Source organism: Corvus hawaiiensis, chromosome 6 (genome assembly GCF_020740725.1).
Source record: "Corvus hawaiiensis isolate bCorHaw1 chromosome 6, bCorHaw1.pri.cur, whole genome shotgun sequence".
In the NCBI taxonomy this organism is placed as follows: domain Eukaryota; kingdom Metazoa; phylum Chordata; class Aves; order Passeriformes; family Corvidae; genus Corvus; species Corvus hawaiiensis.
This window is the reverse complement of record NC_063218.1, coordinates 30,564,283-30,583,251: the sequence shown is the minus strand read 5'-3', so window position 1 is coordinate 30,583,251 and position 18,969 is coordinate 30,564,283. Positions and strand designations below refer to the sequence as shown.

General features: G+C 37.8%; 1 protein-coding gene and 1 long non-coding RNA gene across 20 annotated transcripts in view; one reads left to right on the top strand and one right to left on the bottom strand.

The window, feature by feature from the left end:
* LOC125327956 overlaps positions 1-17,295 on the bottom strand; it is a 45,482-nt gene extending 28,187 nt beyond the window's left edge. The window contains exons 1-4 of one of the 3 annotated variants that reach the window (XR_007204468.1): positions 17,075-17,295; positions 5,615-5,677; positions 4,368-4,480; positions 263-2,761 (exon numbers count right to left, since the gene is read on the bottom strand). This is a non-coding gene — a long non-coding RNA (uncharacterized LOC125327956). Of the gene's footprint in view, positions 1-262; positions 2,762-4,367; positions 4,481-5,614; positions 5,678-9,056; positions 9,165-17,074 lie in introns of those variants that run through there. The other 2 variants (XR_007204470.1, XR_007204469.1) reach the window with 2 other exon arrangements.
* Positions 16,426-18,969, top strand: part of DPH6 (diphthamine biosynthesis 6) — a 230,753-nt gene continuing 228,209 nt past the window's right edge. For 6 of the 17 annotated variants that reach the window (XR_007204467.1, XR_007204466.1, XM_048308053.1 and 3 more), the window contains exon 1: positions 16,455-16,640. Coding sequence is in view for 11 of the 17 variants with exons in the window: in XM_048308053.1 (XP_048164010.1) it covers positions 16,618-16,640 (23 nt within the window). In the remaining 6 variants the exon portion in view is untranslated. Of the gene's footprint in view, positions 16,641-18,969 lie in introns of all 17 variants that reach the window. The other 11 variants (XR_007204464.1, XM_048308051.1, XM_048308056.1 and 8 more) reach the window with 7 other exon arrangements.

Sequence of the window (18,969 nt, the reverse complement as noted above, 5' to 3'; positions counted from 1 at the left end):
CAGACAAACTTAATGAAATGTTTTTTAAGCTCTCATAAATTCCCACCTGAGAAATGTAACTGAAGTGTTAGAAAATTGTCTAATATTACTCTGGTGGGAAAAAAAGAGACACCTGTAGAAGAAAATCCCCCACTGCAATGGAAGAAGGTTTAAGAAGCACAATGAAAAAATGTAAATGGTCTCGAAAGAAAATCAGAGCTGATACAATGGAGTTTCCTACCATGAAGAACTTTATTAACAATAGTAATGAAATAGTACTTACAAGTGGAATTTTCATATGAATTAATTATTGGTCAGCTCTGTTTCCTTTAAGTTTCATGCACATTCTTAATAATTTCTGAAGGAGAATGGTTTCTTGAACTGCAGGACAAGATTCATGGAAAGAATTATGCTCTTAAAATCACAGTTAGGCATCTAAATAAAGCAACAATATTTTATTCTGTAACATTCAAAAAATCCTTACTGAACTGATGTCTGTGTCTAGAGCTGCTCAGCTCTACATTTTCTGCAAGTACTATTCCTGTAATGTCATTAGATACATGTTGAACAACCCATACTTTCAAAACACCATGAAAAGTATCAACTAACACTCTAAGCCCAGTGTAATTCACAGATGAATTTCACAGCCCTGTGTCTGGGTCCTGAAAGTACTGCCTATACTTAGCTGTCAATTAGAGACTGAAGTGATTTAAATTATCCTTGTTAGAGGTTTGTTTTTGCTTCCGTAGTTCATTTCAAAAATTAGTTACACACATGTTATTATTACAATATAATGAGTCATCTGTTAATTATTTTTGACGTCTATGATAATAAAAATATACTAATGTTCCAGTTATTAATAGAATTGGCCTATCTTTATGAAACTCGACTTGGTATGATTGTTTGACAAATTGGCACCAACTCACACTTTCATCTTTGAAATGGTGCAGGTATTTTTTGTGATGTACAACCTGTAAGTCTGTCTTTACATAACTGCAGATAACCAGGGTTTAACCCACCTTACTTTAAAGTCTTTCACCAAAATGCGTGACTACACACGCTATCAAAAATAATCTTCGACCAACCACATGCTGTGTAAGGGTACCAGTGAAATACTTCATAAACAGACAGAATGCAAACATGCACAAACACACTAACCACTAATGCCATAAACAACTTCAAGCACAGTACAAACAAAATGCATGCCAAGAAACCTGCTTGAAAATGTGTATTATAGAAAAATACACTTTCAATTTCTGAATGTTATTTGACTACTTATTACACAATAAACAAAACTATGCAAAGTCCATGATGGCCCTTGAATTAAACTTCTGCCAAGTTCCAGAGACAATTTATTATTCATTGTTCCTGGATAGATATATGTTATGTATAATATTTAGGGTACCTCTTCTTTTTCTCCATGCATGTCACCTAATAAAAATAGGCAATATATATACACTATATGCATATCTCATTAAAAAACCCCAGTAATTATTGGGGCAGAATTTGGATACTCAGCAAACATAACAATCTAAACCATGAAACCAATTTACACCTGATAAAAATCCACATACTTCACCATCACTTTGAATCTGTAGGTACATTCACTTTTACAGAAAATTTAAATATAAGAGTTTCTTCCTTATTGGACTGATTACAGTGCAATCATGTCAAAACCACCTAAAGCCTCACAATGGCATCACAAAGTACCAATGTGGCAAGGGGCTGCCAAGTGAAACCCTTAGCCCACACTTGGCAGGCAGACCGGCTGCAGACAAATCTGAATTGGATTTATGTTAGTGAAAAAAAGAGAAGGTTGCTATTAAGTAGGAAATACAGAGAAGTAAGTCAGAGCCCAGAACCTGTCCCTCAGGCGCTGGGTATCAGTTCAGTCTGTGTGCTGGAATTTAGTCTGAGGTTCTTCCCCTCCCATCTGTTCTGGGGGAGACTGTGAGTTAGGACCAATTTTACACCCAGATTTAAGATAGAAGTGACAAAAGATATAATTTAATGAAAATTACTCCCAGGTTCTTCCTATATATTTTTACTACTGATATGAAAAACAGCAACAGTGTTGTGGCAGGCAGTGCTGCATGTTTAGTGAATGGGCAAATATGTAACTACCAACTCTAGTCTTTTCCTTGCTGGAGCTCTGACTTTGATTTTTTCCTTCTCTCACAGGTGTTTATGTTCACAAAACCTGCATGAATACTGTGATCTCCAGTCCTTTGAAAAATTCACTTACATTGACCAAAGGTTTACAGGAGACTGTGGCAGAAGAGGGAAGATAAAAAGATGGTCGGGTAGCACATGTCTGGTTTCCTAAGGCTAAATCCACTCTTAAAATGCCTAGCACTGAACATCCAGGCTAGATTTCATTGAGAATCAGAAGTGAAGAGAGTGAGCTGATTGGTGAGAGGTGCTGAGGGGACAGGGTAAGTCACACAGACGTGAGCATTGGTTCACAGGGCTAATCAACGGCTACAAAGAAATGCTGAGGTAAATCTTTCAGGGCATGTCTAAGCTGCCATTCCAATGCAAGAAGGTTTAAGAAGCACAATGAAAAAATGCAAATGTTCTCAAAGCAAGCTGAAATTAGAAAATTACTAAATAAACCAAACAAGTCTCGCTGATGACTAAAGAGATCACAGTGCGGGCACTGATTTATCTGTTCTGATGATTTATACTGAGGCAATTTAACCAGTTGTCCATCCAGGCAGAAGAAGTCACCATCTCTGTGGCAGAGAGAGGACGTTCACTCCCCAGATGCTGCTGTTTACAACTAAGCATAACAAAATAAATGCAATTAGTGGTCTTGCAAAGTAACACAGAATTTCACATCCCAGTTTGGCTGAAAGGTGACACCTCATCTCTTCATCCATACAGCTCACCAAGATGAAGTATCCTCAGGACAATTATAATTTAAATTCAACAAATACCATAAATCTTCATTACCAGATTGCACTGATTAAACTAATCAAATTCTAAGTGAATTCATTTAAATGGGCATAACTTTTGCACAAGAGCTCAGTGCTCAGAGAAGGGCCACTTGTTAATTAATTTACTGTTCTTTATTTTTAAGACTTGTTTCATTTGAAACTGAATAAACACTAAGTAAAGACCTTTTCTGAATTTTCATTAAAAATTCATTTCATGCCAAAAACATGTTTCTGATTACTCCTCAGGATTAGGAAATGCTTCAGGAGAAGGTAGCAAACCAAGCTATCTTTGATATTTTAGAATTTAGGGAAAAACACACACACAAATATTTAATCTGGTGGGCACGTAAAGTGGAAATTCCTAAGGTTTTTTTCAGAACTTTTCCTAAATCAAAATTAAGTAACAAGATAGTAGTTATTTTTCTTTTCTTTACCTTTCAGATCTTGCCTAAAATGTTCTCCTCTCTGATCCGTGCACCCATATTATCCACGTATCTTTTAGCTGGTGATTGTCTGCCTCTGAAGAATATTGATTAAGATGAACTCAGTCTGCCTGCCCATGCTCAGCAGAAGCAAGTATTTTTCAGTTTTTCACTCTGACTAAAGATCACCTTGGGACAACTAATAGCACTGGATTTTTTCAAACTGAAATCTGATCATTTGCTGCCTAGTACAAAGCGAAAAACTATATTTTTATAAGTTTAGAAAGGACTTCATCCTCTTGGTAGTAGAATTCTGACACATGATTTTTGTGGGTTTTTTTCTTCCTCAGACAAAAGGAAGCTGCTAGAGATACGGTTATTATGTTCTTTGGTTTTCTTAAGTGATTAATTACTTGTCTAAATTCTTTTGTAGCAACAATCCTCTCTTGTTGCAGTGAAATATCTTTGTTTTAAATTTTAAAAAATTAAAAAGTTAAAGCTCTGGCTTTGACATGGGTGACTATTATTTGCCTGAAACCATACTTGATTTGGAAAGTTTTGGCTACAGTGGTGCAGATCTCTTGACACAACTTCAGACTTCAGGTCAGTAGGGAATATTCAAGTTCCTTCCTGATAACTGAGCATGACTCAGTGATTAAAGATGTCAGGTGACCTGACATCTCCAGAGGTTGGCTATGGAAAAGTCATGGTCAGAAGTCTTTAAACCCATATACCTGTCTGTATGTTTATTAATGTCATCAGTAGGGGAAAATGTAGTATATAGTTTAAAAAAATAATGCTCTACTTTTTAAAACTGGATTTATAAAGTCCAAATGTTTACTTAGAAATTAAACATTTTGGTACTGGGGCCTCTAGGATATGTTGGCAGTGGAAAAACTAACCTACACCAGATGGCAGAGGTTAAAGAAATACTATAAAATATGGCTTCTATTCATACGGTTCTCAGACAAACAGAACCCCAAGCAGAAAAAAACTGTGAAAGTGGAAAACCTTTTCATTTGCTTACATTTCTCTTTGCTACTCAGCAAACCTGAGAGGTATTGTATCATCACGTATCAAGAAAGTAATATGCCAGATTGTTGTAACAGGTGGAATATGTTTGTTTGTAACACGTTGAATCTGAAATAAAGAAAGGACCAAAGTTACTAAAGGTTTTTATAAAAACATTTACAAAATGTAAGTACCTCGGTTTTGTACCTTGAAAGCTTACTGCCTAAGTCACAATTTGAGACAATAGCTGCATTTTGCACACAAAATATAAAAATTATACTATCAAATTTTCACAGGTTCAGGTTATTTGGCTAGGTGAACACATAAACGACGGAGATAATTCTGCAATAGCATTTTTAATTTAACATTTCCCAAGAGAGCATTTTTATCTATACTTCTTTCTATTTTACCTAAACTATATAATCTGTAAGCTTCACCCTTATTTCTTTGTTTCTAAAGCTTCTTAAAAACCACAACTGTTTTGTAATTTCAATGTATTTACATAGCATTTCATGAATCTATTACGTTTATAAATTAAATGCACTCATAATTGAAATACTTCTTCTACAATTTTTGTCAGTTCAAAAAATCCACTGTGAACCCAAATCTGTAAAGCAAAATGTGTGATATAACCCATTTTCTTATTACATATGTAGTCATATGATGTTTTAAAAAAAAGAGAGGAAAAAAAAAAATGATGTGAACTTGGGCACAATGGACCATGCTGTCAAAAATATTCAGTTGTCAAAAATGCAGATGGCATAAAAACACAGAAACAGATCAGTTATTGGAGGGGGGGCTTTAATAGGAACTATTGCGTGGATTTTCAAAATTGATTATGTGCCTAAATATGTGGGTGGGTATCCAGTAAGGTCTTTAAGGATACCTAAATGTTTCTTTAAAAAAAATCATTTACATGAATAGTTAGGCAATTAATACCTTGAGAGACATGGTCCAATGTCCAAGATAGAAATAAACGTTCTCCCATATAAACAGTGGTCAAAAAAGAAAACAGCAAGATGTCTGAGGAGGGAGAAGCTCCCTGATGACTTGTCCTTTTCCCTTAAAAAAAAAAAAAAAAAAAAAGAAAAGAAAGTAGAGGCAAATGGAAAGCTCTGCACAATGAAAACAACTACCGAGCAGTTCTTGAGAACATTCAGGAAAGACTTCACGTATTTGCAGTGTCTGAGCTACAAACCATTACTAATGAAACAGCACTACTAAGGGCATTCAAAAGGACAATTACAGTCTGTAACAAGCTACCTGGCCAATCTCAAAGAGTTCAGCTGGAGGCAGGCTCTGACTTTTCCTTCCCGAGCAATTCCCCTGAGAAAGAGAGAAATCTTGAAATACAGAACATGCTTACAACTACTGTGACTGTTCCCTCCTTCTGCCCACCCTATTTTTGCCCCTTTTGCCTGTAAGACTAGTGGCATTTTGGTGTGAATACAAAGCCTCCTTGCGATGGATATAGAGTCAAGTGTTCATAATAAACTCATCTCTTATTGCTAGGCAACACTGAGCAATGTGAATTTGTCACTTCTGTTTGGTGCAACTTTCAATTTCACCTCCAACTGTAACAATATAGCCTGCTATATTTTAGATGCCACTGTGGTTGGATGCCATCCCAGGAAAGATGTGAACTACTACTGACAGGGAGTGAATGACTGGCAATGGGCATAAGCAGTTTTTTGATTCTTAAGCCTTGACATATAATTAATTGCTAGATTTATTCTTCTAAGAAATTCATACTTCATGATTCCTATTTACTGGCTGCCTTTTAGAAAAGGCAAATTTAACAAACTTCCAGTAAGGGAAAGTTTTGTTTGCCTGTTTAGCTTTTTTTCATGTGGTATTTGTTCTGTTCATATTTTTCTGCTTTGACTGACTTTTTGAGGGGAGGATATAAGCAAAATTCAAATCTTAAGTACCCTCAATCAAGCAAGTATCATTATTTCTAAGGCAGATCCAATTATTTGTTTGAATCAATACATTCCTTACTGCTGAATACCCCTTGCATCTAACACCACCCATTGCTGAGGAGCTCAGATTATTGCAGAATGAATTCTATAGTCACAATTTTTTCAATCTTAAACCAAACTCACCATCCAATATGAAATAAGATTAATGCTATTACATGCTATCTAGGCTTCTTTTTATTTTTTTATTACAGGACTGATAATTTTGTTTTTAAAACCTTGGTGTGATTGTCTGATCTGGCTATGAGGTCTCAGCTCTTTGATCTTTAAAGAATTAGGTCTGTTTGAAGGGTAAAAAAGGGAAAACTGAAAACTGATACTGCTTCACCACCTTTGTCTAAGGCATAGCTAGAAAAAGGGACAAATTTATACTTCAAAGAAAATACGTCTTCTAAAAAATCATCATCAACAGTCATTTCTCTAAATGTTTAGAAACATTTCACAACTACATTAACTACAGAAATATGCCAAACAACTGAGAATCTTAGTAATATTTTAGTCTTTGCATATTTTCATTGACTCACTGAAAACAAAAGGAGTTTCTGTAACTGTATGAATGAACCATGGCATGTGCATGTTCTTTTAAGAAAGGCCAAGGGTGCAGTTCTATTTTCTTAGCTCTGCTTTCATATTTATGTGTCTCATTTCCAGCTCATTGCTGATGCCTTAGTTGCACTATCCATCAACACTTTTATCCTCCTTGTTCCTCAAAAAGAACATAAAATCCTTTTTTATGTCATGGTAATATTATTGCAAATAAAAGCAAATACCAAAATCTTTATTAGTCTGCCAAAATAATAAACTATTTAATAAAAGCATGCTGTAAAAATAAGGTCATTTGCATCACTCAAGTTTCTTGCAGAAAATAAAGAGAATTATTGGTCAAAAAGTACAAACTGACAGCAATTATTTCTGCTGTTGATCCATGCTGCCTGAAAATGGGTTAAAAAATGCACTGAGGTTTCACAAGTTTTCTATCTTTAAATGTTTGCTTTTAATGCTGTAGTATACATAAGATCCCAGGAGAATCAAATTTTTCAAAGCTGTTTTTTACCAATCCTATCCATAATGGAAGAAGGAGCTGGATATACCCTATTAGAAATTTTTAATGCAAAGCTTATAGTAACCTTCTGACTTCCAAACTGCCACAAGGTTTATCATCCAAATATTTACCATTTTTATACTTCTTATTAATTGTGTTTGGTTAGGATTTGTGTCAGCTTTAGCTATATGATTTTCTTTCACCTTTTCCTTTTGCTATCCTTGCAGAAGAGAGATCAATGAAAAGCTTCTATTTAAGAAGTTTGTTAAATGTTTTAAGTTCCTCATGCTGTTAAAATCATGTATCTAATGTCTGATCCTTTTTTCCTGTACTACAAACCTCACCATTATTTTCTCACTGCAGTTTTTCTCCCCATCTGGCAGTTTTGCAAATATGTTATTTGATAGAGCACAGAAAAATCAGTTGCCGTGGTGAGATTTAAATACTGCTTGTGATGTCCCTGAATACTTCACCAGAAAAACCTGCATATTAACACTGAAAATATGCAAAATTAAGCTCATCTTATAAATTTATATAATTTTTAATTATCTCATTCATTGCACATGAAGTATTTCCTTTAATTGCCATAATCTAAATGATAAGAATGATTTTTAGAGCAACTGGGTTAAAAGGTTTATGAAAGGACTCTTTAAAATACTTATTACAATGATGTTTTGTAACTTACTCAGTTGTAAACTCACATAATTCTCAAAATACTCTCCAAGGCATAGCTATGTCACTTAACATATAGAGAAAATGAAACAAAGAGCAGCTGAAGTAGCAGGAATGATCAAGCAATGATCAACAAGTTATTAACCAGAGAATAAAATGTCAAGATTCAGATCACTGGTGCTGTCTCAGTAGTTTTGGGTTCTACTGCCTCTGCTTCTTCAGTGCAATAGAGATGCTCCACTTCTTTAGAGGATTAGAATGGTATAGAGATGAAATATTTTAAAAATACATTATATATATTTAAATGAGTACTTAATGGAGCCCTGTTAGTATATTCAATCATGCTTTAAACCATAAAGCAGCCAGGAGTTATTCTCCTTGCTTCACAGACTGCAGACTGATGAAAGCTGAATTAACTCTTCTATGAAATAATGTTTAAAATGTCATGTGATATGTGCAGGGTAGATAAAAGAACGCATGTTAGGAACAGCACTTTTTATTTTTTTTCTAATTCCGAAGGTGTGGAAATTTAGTATTTGCATCTATTCATATGTTCAGTCAAGGTTAATTTTTGTCTTGCAAACACCTGAGCTGGGTTACACACCAGGTAAAGTCATTCATATGTAGCTAAATCAGTCATTTCCAAAGTTTTACTTGTTTGGATATTGCACACAGTAACAGCAGCTGCTGAACTAACAGCTCTCAGATATATGGAGGACTGTGTACTTCAGGGGGAAGGTTTTCAAGTCGTATGACAACCACACAATTGAAACACAGAATATGTCCAAGAGCTTCGGTAAGCAGTGTTATAGTTTAAATTAAAAGCACTTACATTGTATGTGCTTGGTATTTATTGGGCTTACTATGCTATGTATACATCATTAAGACAGATGGGATTTTAAAGACTTAGATAATTGTATGAATGTTAATTAGAGCTTTGTCTATTCAGGCTAAGAGATGCAATAAAGATATCACCAAATCACATTTTTCAGGATATTTTATCTTGTATTACCTGTAAAACGCAGCAGATGTGCAAAGGTCTTTTAAGGATAATTTCTGAGCTGTGTTCTTACATATAAGAGAATTAAGTAAATTGTCAGCAGTGAAACAAACCAGTGGAAGATCCCTGTAGATAAAAATTTTTGACTTGAAAAGACTACAGATTATTGAAATTCCTTTCAAATTTTTTTTTAAAAAACCCACAAGCCCACCAACCAAAAACCCAAACCCAAATAAACAGCCCAGAACTGGCAACGGCACCTAGCAAATTGAAATCCATGTTCACACAGCAAAAACCAGGGACAGTCCTCTGGGTTAGTGGCATAGCTGATTATGGACAGAGAATCTGTGAAGTGATCCAGTAGTTCACAAAACTGCCTTTCAATCTCTGCACATGGATGGTAAACTTTTGCTTGTCTCAGCTCATATTCCTAAAGTTGTAATGATTTTTTTAACATTACTGTAGTAGTACGACTGCAAAGATGTTTGGTTTTGAAAATCATAATGCTTATATGAAGACCAGAGAGTAGGTGTCCTGGTTTTTGTCTTTGCACAACTTCTCAGGCATTACAGAACCATGGAAAAACTAGAAGAGATCTTTTTGTTCTAAACCAGTTCTTATCAATATAGTAATCAGAAGTACCTTTCAGACTCTTGAAAAGTATTTCTTTGCTTCAAAGCTTAAACAACATCAAAGAAAGCATACAAAGAAGTGTTGGAAAGGAAGTAACATGCCCTTATTTTTAGCACTTGCCCACTTGTCACTCTTAAACTCTCATCTGCCTTTCAAATGTAGTGTAATCTAATTTTTATGCATACTGTATGCTCATACAGACAATTTCCTCATTTCAGAGTATGTTGAGTTTGGTAAAGGCTTTTGTACTTTTCCTTAACCTGTTTCAGAAATAGCACTGTCACCATTTGTCTCAGTAACATATAGGATGATGAAAATTGACATTTTTCTATATAGAAGTGAAAAGAATATTAGTTTTATCAAAGACTAGCTCTCCTCTTCCCCTCCAGTTAGATTTGAATTTGGTCACTTCAGGGCTTACTGTGTAGGATGATTTTGAGCAATGGTCGCTGTGGTTGCAGGCCCTATCACCTAATAATTGACCATGACAGGAATTGTATGTCTGAAGCCAAGGGGTAGAGTGAATAGCATATGTCAGGGTCAATTATAAGGTGGAAGACCCTGCAACAAAAAAGACTGCACTGATTAGAACATGATGTTGACATGGGAGCTAAAGCTTCAATGTTATTTCAAAGGGCACTGTCACAGCCACCCTTCCTCCAGGACTCAAAATCAGACACAGAGTATGTCAAGTGGTTTATACTACACATGATGTCATACAGTTCAATGGGACATTGGAAGGTAAAACTGATTTGTTGCTTTTTTTCAGCAATAAAATGCTTTCTCTGTATCACTCAAAACTAAGCTCACTACACTTTGCTAATTAGGTCAAAACAGCTCCATACTTACTAGATTAATTCTCTCTTGAAAAATCTAACTGTGAGATGAAGAGTATTAAATGTGACATATTAAAATCTGTTTTGATTGGTAAAGTTATTAATGTTATTTTTACCGGCAAAATTGAACAGACTAGGAACAGTGGAATGAAAAGAAAATAGTCATTTTTATTACTTACAGCTCTGTTACAAATATTTTATGGTACAGGAAGATTTTGGCAATGAAACAAATGGGCCAAAAAACTTGCTGTTTGCTTATTCCCCTGAAACTTCACCAGCTTTAACTTACTCAAATATTTTAATCCATGATGAACTGCAGAACCATTTAGTAAGTGAGGAATGATCTCAAATTATATATAACTACAATAAGAGACTATAGTTCCTTTTTGTATCTTCATTGCAACAATTCAATTTTCTGAGTCTTTTCACTGAAAGCTGTTTCTTTAAATTTCTGTGTCTCTGTAAAAATATCCAGGCCATTTCTGCCTACAAGATCCCAGTGGTTTAGCTCATGATGATGGAGAAGATACTGTAGCTTAACCTAATTAACTAGATAGCTAATTTCTCTCTGTTCTCATGGATTATTATCCATGACCACATTTTTTCTGGGTGTTTTTCAGCCAATAGATAGTTAACTCCCAATAAATTAAAGCCTATAGTTTTAGATTCAAATTTTTTGGATGATGAACACATTTTAAGGATTACTGAGCCTAGTCTCTTTCTTCCTCTCTAGAATGGTTAATACGAGATCATAGTCTCTAACATGCAGGAACACTCCAAAATTGGTCTTCAGTCTTCACTGGCAGTTAATACAGCTTCACAGGAAATATCTCATTTAGATGACAGGGTCTTGGTTTTGAATCTTGTACATGTACTTCTTTACAATGAACTCATCTTTGATTTACATTTTTTTCAATGCATCATTAGATTAGCTTGTACATTTGTTCGTATTTAAAATTTACACAAAAAATTAAAATCTTTATTTCTAAAACTCCCATTTTTTTAATAAGTGAGAAAAAGTGAGGAGAATATAAAAGTGCTTTAAACCTGTAAATCTAACATCCCCACTTAACGTTTTAATTTCAATCGAAATAGATATATGTAGAACAGAAGCTCCTTTATTACTACAGGCTTTCTGGTGACCTGGAGATGATCAGACATATTTTTTTTCTTGAAAGTATTTAAAGACTTCACATGGAGAAAAATACATTTAAATCCCATGGATTAAGCTGAACAGAAAAAAGGTAAATTAATTATTTTGGTAGTCACACTCAACAGTTTCTCTTGGTGGTAATTAATGTTAGTGCTAATAGTTTACTAATAGAGTAAAATACTAATTAGTTTACTAATAGAGTAAAAAATTGGAGCACTGCAAACTCATCTAGTCAAGTGAAAAAACTGTTCATATGTCAGTGAATATTAATTTAGCTTGCAACTAGTGCCTGATGGAAACACTGGTCATTTTGACAGAGGCATGACCTTATAAGGTTAATGTTATACTTTTGACTCTCTGAAGAATGGTAGATTGGTCAACGAAGTTCATCAAAAGCTTAGAAAAACTGATATCATATAAGGACAATTACCTATTAGTCAAGAACCTAAACAATGCTACCTTAGGCTAAATTCTGTTTGTGTCATGGTGGTTAATGAATACCGGTCTGAGAGTCCTAAAAAGTTCTATACAAAGGACAAAATAGAGTTGCTGAATTTCATAGTTCTGCAGACAGAATTCAAATCACCTATGAAAATGACAAGCCTTGTCTTACCAGAACTAAGAACGATAGGATTAGCTGTATATATATTTAGTAGTGTTTATATGGAGCACTTAAGAGCAAGGAGACAATAGGCCAAGTAAGTCATTTTTCACATACAGCGCTGATCACCAGGGCCATGTCTGTGTGAATGGCTGGAGATCAACCTTAAGTCAATGTATGCGTATTTTTGTCTAAAAAGAGATGATCAGTGTGACAAGGTGCTCAAGCTAATCTTAACAGCTTGCTTTATTTAGGGCATCAAGCACTGTTAACATGGTTATGCGGCATTCAGAGCAATACACTTTATATCTGTTGAGCTGTAGAAATGTAGACAGTAGGACCTGGGGTCCTTGTACATCTGAATGGGGAGAGATGCTGCCTAAGAGATTTCTTTTATTCAGATTTTAGTAGTATGTCAATTCATCTCATGCCGCCAAACTAGAATTTTTTTCTCAAAATATAATGCTAGTTTATCTCACAGAGAAATTGAAACTATCCTGCTTACTGTGAAGTAAGTGAAAATTCAGGGAAGCTGTCAATGACAGGCAGCTAAGGGAACTCTGCTGCCAGTTTCTTAGTTAAAAGTCCGATACATTCTCCTGTAAAATCTCAAACCATTTTTCTGTCTTACATAGGCAGCTTTAGGTATTAAGAGCAGCAAAAATTCTGCCACCTGTTAAATGAGGAAAACACCTCTGACTGTAGGGGAGTCAGAGCAGGACACCGTAATAAGGGGCAATAGTGGCATACTGCCAGCTACATCCCTGAAAACTCTTACATTCCCATTCTGGACATGGTAAGCAAAGGAGGAGATGATTTTCAAAATCTTTGTTTCAAAATGGAAATATTCTTCTAACGTTATATCTGCTTTATATATGCAGTATTCTGTTACTGGTGATTATAATAGGAAATCTTTTAATTAAGAACTTCATTAGTTCACCTTTAACTGCCAATCACCAGATAATTGGCCCTTTGCTAAGAGGCACTGCAGCTCAGGTATGCTAAAATGTCTGTTTCTCAGAATAACTTACTGAAAGTAAGTTATTTTTGGAACTCATTTATAAGAGAACTTAATTAACTATTCCACATCATTAGGGATACTGCATTGCTTTTTTCAATCCTCTGACAGGTTCCTCCAGTTATACTAATTCATTATCATTATTTTCAACTTTCTAGGCAGAAAAGGGTGAAAAAGAAACACTGAGCTATTGCAGGCCTTCTGTACAAACTAGCCAGTACTCCCCCAAGATGAAAGGCAGCTTTGGTGGATTTTACTGTTTGAGCTGCTGTGGCAGTATGGCAGAATGTCTTGGGGCAAGCAGCTTGAGAGATGGTGCACTGTCTTTTGTCCACTGTCATATAGCAGAACTTTTCAAGAGGAGTGACACTACACCAGAGCTATTCCATTAGGTGAATGAGAGTGGAAAGATTTTCTCATAACATATATTCCACATAATTTGAGAACGGCATCCTTTTGGCTAAAATGCAAATTTTTTTTGAAGCACCACTTTATTAATTCAATTTTTATATACTTTGCATATTCTGGGACCCAAATGCCACTTTTTTTTATTTGTGCAAATAACTACTGATGTCCTCATCAAATGGAAGCAAAATTTCCAAAAGTGGAAATTTGGATTTTTTGGAAGCTGTAAAACTGAATGCAATAGAAACATCCGCTCAAAACCCAGCCACATTGTATCAACAATAGATTAATAATAACAGACCTTTTCAAAAATGCAGGACTTCAGAATTACTTTATTTGCAGATCTTCTAGCAACGCTACTTAGAAAAGATGTTTACAAGTCTTTGAATATTTGTTCTAAAGCTGTCCAATTACAGCTACAGATTATATGGCCTCTCCATTTCACAAAGCAGTACAATAATTTACGTACACGATTTTTACTTTCAATGTATCATTGCTAAGTATTGCAAATAAGCATCTTCTAAGTGTTTGCAACAACTGCCTGAATTATTGGTTTTGCGATAATAAAAAAATAAGCATGTATCATTCAAACCCAGAAAATATAGAGGTGATGTATCACAGAATTACCTTCCTCTTTTTTTTATTTTCTGGGCAATAAATCAAATAACTTTGTTGTGCCTTTTTTTACAGTTCCTCGGAAGTCTGGTTATTTTCTACTAGTTCATGTACTATGCAGTATTGGTTCATTCATTTTAGTAATCTCTGCTAAAATCTCTCTTCTAGATCAAAACAGGTCTGCATTACCTTTCTGAGCTAAAAAGAGAAGTCTCAACCCCTAAAAAAATTCCTGCAGTTTCATCAGAATTTCACATCTAAGACACCCTCTTTTAGATCACCTAGGATGCTTTGAAGAACAGAAAAAGCTTTCAAAGATTTATTCATTATATGATCATCAATAAACTAGTAGGAAACTTTAGTGCCCTGTAAGCAATTCCAAGGCAAGTCAAATATTGTCTCATGATGATGGCTGTGACAGTCTAAGCATGAACTGAAGATTTTTTTTTTATGTGTGTTTTTTGCAATTATTCTAATGCAGAAAAATCTATGTTATGTTTACTACCTCTCCACAACTACATAGCATATAAGTTTTATATCAATTGTTACTTCTTAAGTTTTCAAAAGTGTATTTAGGAAGACATCATCATCTTCATATCTGCCCATAATTATCTACTCCTATTATAGTGATTTACTGTACAAATCATGTGCTGACTAAAATAATCTAAAAAAAAAAAAAAAAAAAAGTGGTTTTTCAAGCTGTTTCATGAGCTGTATATATATAAAAAAAACTTATATACTTGTCTCACTACACATTTATTTTGGTACATTTATCACTTTAACAAAATGTTTTTTAGAATATTTTCTTCCATCTTATCTTTTCCTGGGAACTTCATACTCAACAACCTATGTGCAAGGAACTAATATAAAACCCGAGTGATACAGATTGTTATACAGTATTGTATAATATCATGTTGCAGGGGACTGGTAAACTAGCACTCACAGCGCATAAAGCATTTATCCCAGGATTGAGGAACAGAGCCTTTTGTGCTATCTGCAGCGTTTGCTGCAACTAAATTTAACAGGAACCATGAACGGGCATTTGTAGTCACTGCAGGTGGCAGGCTGGCACCGCAGGGAGCGGGGCAGCCCCGAGGCTCACCCTGAGGCACTGCGCTGGTACCGCTCACCCTGCACGACGGGCTCCAGCCAGGGTACGCAAACTGCGCTCCAGTGGCTTCTTGTCCCATTTCAATCTCCCAGGCCTTTGAAATCAAAGCCTGGAGAGTGGCGGACCCTTAGACTGATGCTCAAAACCCTGCCACAATACCACCAGCAATGTCTTCATCTGGTGGTATAGGACTCCTAAAATTAGTCTAGCAATAAAGTTTATTCCGCAGAACTAACCCACACGTTTCTTCTGTCACATGGGAGAAATAAACTTGTGTGTCAGGTGTCAAAAGACTGGACACCTGGGTAAGCTTCTGACTCAGCCTGCAAACCTCCAGAGGCGTCTGTCATGTGCCCCATGGCGGGATTGCTCAGAAAACTGGCCCAAAAGAGGGATCAGATGACGAGATCAGATTTTCGGTCTGCAGCAGCTGAACCCGAGGGTACAGATGGACATTTTGTGCTCGCCTGCGAGCAGAGAGCCCTTCGGCAAGGCAGCCAGGTCAGCTCGGCTGCTCCTCCCTCCTCGCCGCCGCGATCGCTGGCCCGCGGTGACTTCTGAAGCCCCGCGGCACCTCCTGCCCTCGCTACGGGCCCTGCCGGTCCCCCTGCCCCGGGCCGCGATGGAGTTGCGACTACACCCTGCAGTCCCCCCGGCGGGCACCCCATGGGGAGGGGGCGGCCTCTCTCGGTCGGCCCTGTTCCCTAGGAAGCAGTCGCTTGGAGCAGGTCCGGGGCTCTTCGCTGAAGGCCAGATGGCAACAGGCAAACAAGGCGAAGCGGCAGGAGCGCCGGGCGATGCCCTCAAACGGCCAGCGTGGGCCTGCCGGCGCAGCCGCCCTGCCCTCCATAGGCGCCCGGCGCTCTGCCTCCGCGGCCGCACCCTTCTCCCGCCCACCCCCGGGCCGCGCCCGGGCTCTGCCGACCCAAGCCGACGCGCAGCATCGCGGCGGCGGCAGCGCACCTCTCCGGGCACGGGCCGCCGGCGGCTCGCCGAGCCTCGGTCTGTGCAGGCAGTCTGCCGGCCTGCCCCGGGAGGAGGGCCCGCCGAGGGGAGGCGGCCAAGCGGTAGCGGTAGCAACGGAGGAGCCGGCGGCGTGCGCAGCCCCGGGTGGCTGTGGCGACCAGGCTCCTTCCCCGCTGCGCTTGCCGGCTGTCGCCCACCTCCCTGTCAGTGTAACCGCCCCCGGCCTGCGAGCAACATGAGAGTAGTGGCATTGATCAGGTAACGCGCTGATGGAGCGCCAATGTGAGGGAGCGAGGGGCGTCTCGCAGGCGGAGAGAGGGCGCGGGGAGAAGCCCTGCCCGCCCGGGGGTCGCGCTCCACCCAGCGCCGCCCGGGAGACCCGCCCGGGAGACCCGCCCGGCCCTTTCCGCCCGGCCTTCCCGCCCATGCGTTTCCTGCTGCCCCCCTTCCCCTGCCCTGGCGACTTTTTCGCAGCCGTCTGTCGCTTGTGCCCGTGGTCCCTGGTCTGGCCGTCTCCCAGTGCTGCGGCGGGACGGGCCCTGCCTGCGAGCAGGGTGAGGCTGGGACAGTTTCCTTTTCGGTTGTCCCGCGTTCCCGAAGAGTTTATGAACAACCGGTGTCTATTAAAAATGAAATAAAAAACCCCCAAACACAACCAACCAACCACCCCACCCCCCCCAACCAACACCTACAGTTATTTCCCCCAGTCGCTTGCTCTTCGTTATCCCGGTCTCTCGGGTTAGTCTGTCTGCAGCGCGGCGAGAGCCGGAGCCGCCCGGGCCGCCGGCAGCGCCTTCGCCGGGGGCGCAGAACGTGGGCCGCATGTCCTGCTTTAAAAAGGGGGTTGTGCTCATTTGCAGTTCAATATCCAGGTGCTTTTGCTTTCCAAGTATCTTAAGGTCTTTCAGGACAAATTTCCTGAACCCTTAACGATAGATTTTTGTAGTATGTTTTTTGCGAGAGATTGAATTTTGCTAGTTTTAAAATGATGAAACTACCTCGTTTAAATAGTTGGAGTTGGACACAGCCCTGCCTGTCAGAGGTTTCTGTTTGCCATCCTCCCCCCCACGCCCCAATGCCCTTTTGTAAGTTACTTTGTCAGTTTCTGCAGTTCTTGTAAATTTTTTGTTTGTTTTTTCAGAAACATTAACAATTTCTAGTAAGGTCAGGCATGTGTTTTTCTTGAAGAAACAGTAGTTAATTTAAAAAGAACGAGCTAGGAAACCTCTAAATGGAAAAGAATTGTGCAGATGTGAGCTGTGTATTTTTACTTTTGGGTGCAGTAGCTATTTACCTGAGCCCAAATATTGAATGTATTAAATTCTTTCAGGGAATGTCTAATGTCAAACCTTTTTGAAATTGGAATTTGGCCACAACAATTGCAAATCATTCCAAACATCATGCAAAGAGGAGGAAATACAGGAAATGTTACCTGTTTCTCAAGATTTGCTTAAATATGGTGTAGGGAAATTCAGCTTAAATGCTTTTTTTCATTTTATATATAAGACTTTGTCTTTCAGGTTTATTTACTTTGATATTCTCTTAAGCAGAGGAATGTGTTAAAAGGCAGGATGGAATAAAATCCTATAAACAGGTTTCTAACACAATTGCTATTTTAATGGTCTATTTTACAAGGGTGGATTTAGTTTCAGTAATAGTTTTAAGAAGAGTTTTAAAAAGACATCAAAGTGTCTGAAGTCTTTGTAACAGATCTAACCAAAGATCAGAGGGGAAAAAAAGTATTTGAAAAGTGCTTCTTACTTTTGCAAAGGTCAGGATTATGTATGAAACTGCTTTAACCTGGTTTTTTTTTTCCTTTTAGAATGTTTGCCACACTAAAAGTTGATAGTCTTGTTTTAAGGTGGTATTTATGGGGTAAACCCGGCATTGTGTTTTGTGCTAAATCATAGACATTTTAAAGCCAGTCTTCGACCTGAAATATGATGGTTTTCAACTCTTTAAAATTCTTCTAGATTTTTTTTTAACTGTAAATGGTTATACTTGTCTATAGAAAGTAATTTTGATCAGAAGTCTTTTATAGGTTCATATCTTCATGATTATCCTGTTATTTTCTTCTGGTATTTTGTCTATAAGCCTGCTGTTAACATACTTGCAGCATTATCAAAAAAGAACCCCAACTGGCCTCACTTTGGTGCTTTCTGTAAAAAGGCCTTGTGTTTTTTTTTATGATGACAATTGAGGGGGATCCCCAGGCTATCACAGTACTTGCCTTCATCTGTCTTCTGTGGACTGTGCTGAGTCCACCTTCCTCCCATAGCATGGGCTGTCTGGTTTCATTTGTCTTAACCATATTGTGTCTTACAGTTAGTTTGGAAGGTCATGTAGGTAGGCACTTTTTTGTTTGTTTCTTGGTACTGTTAGTTTTTAGGGCTATGGTAAATAATACTGAGACTAAATAACAATACAGTAGTATGTGATTCAGTAAGTACAAATTTCCACCTACTAACTGGTGGTCCAATGTAGGCAGTATGGACATAATTGCATCTTGAAACATCTTTATGTATATATATGCACATAAATTAATTGAAAATATTTATTCTTGTGACATTTTAATTTTTGATTTTGA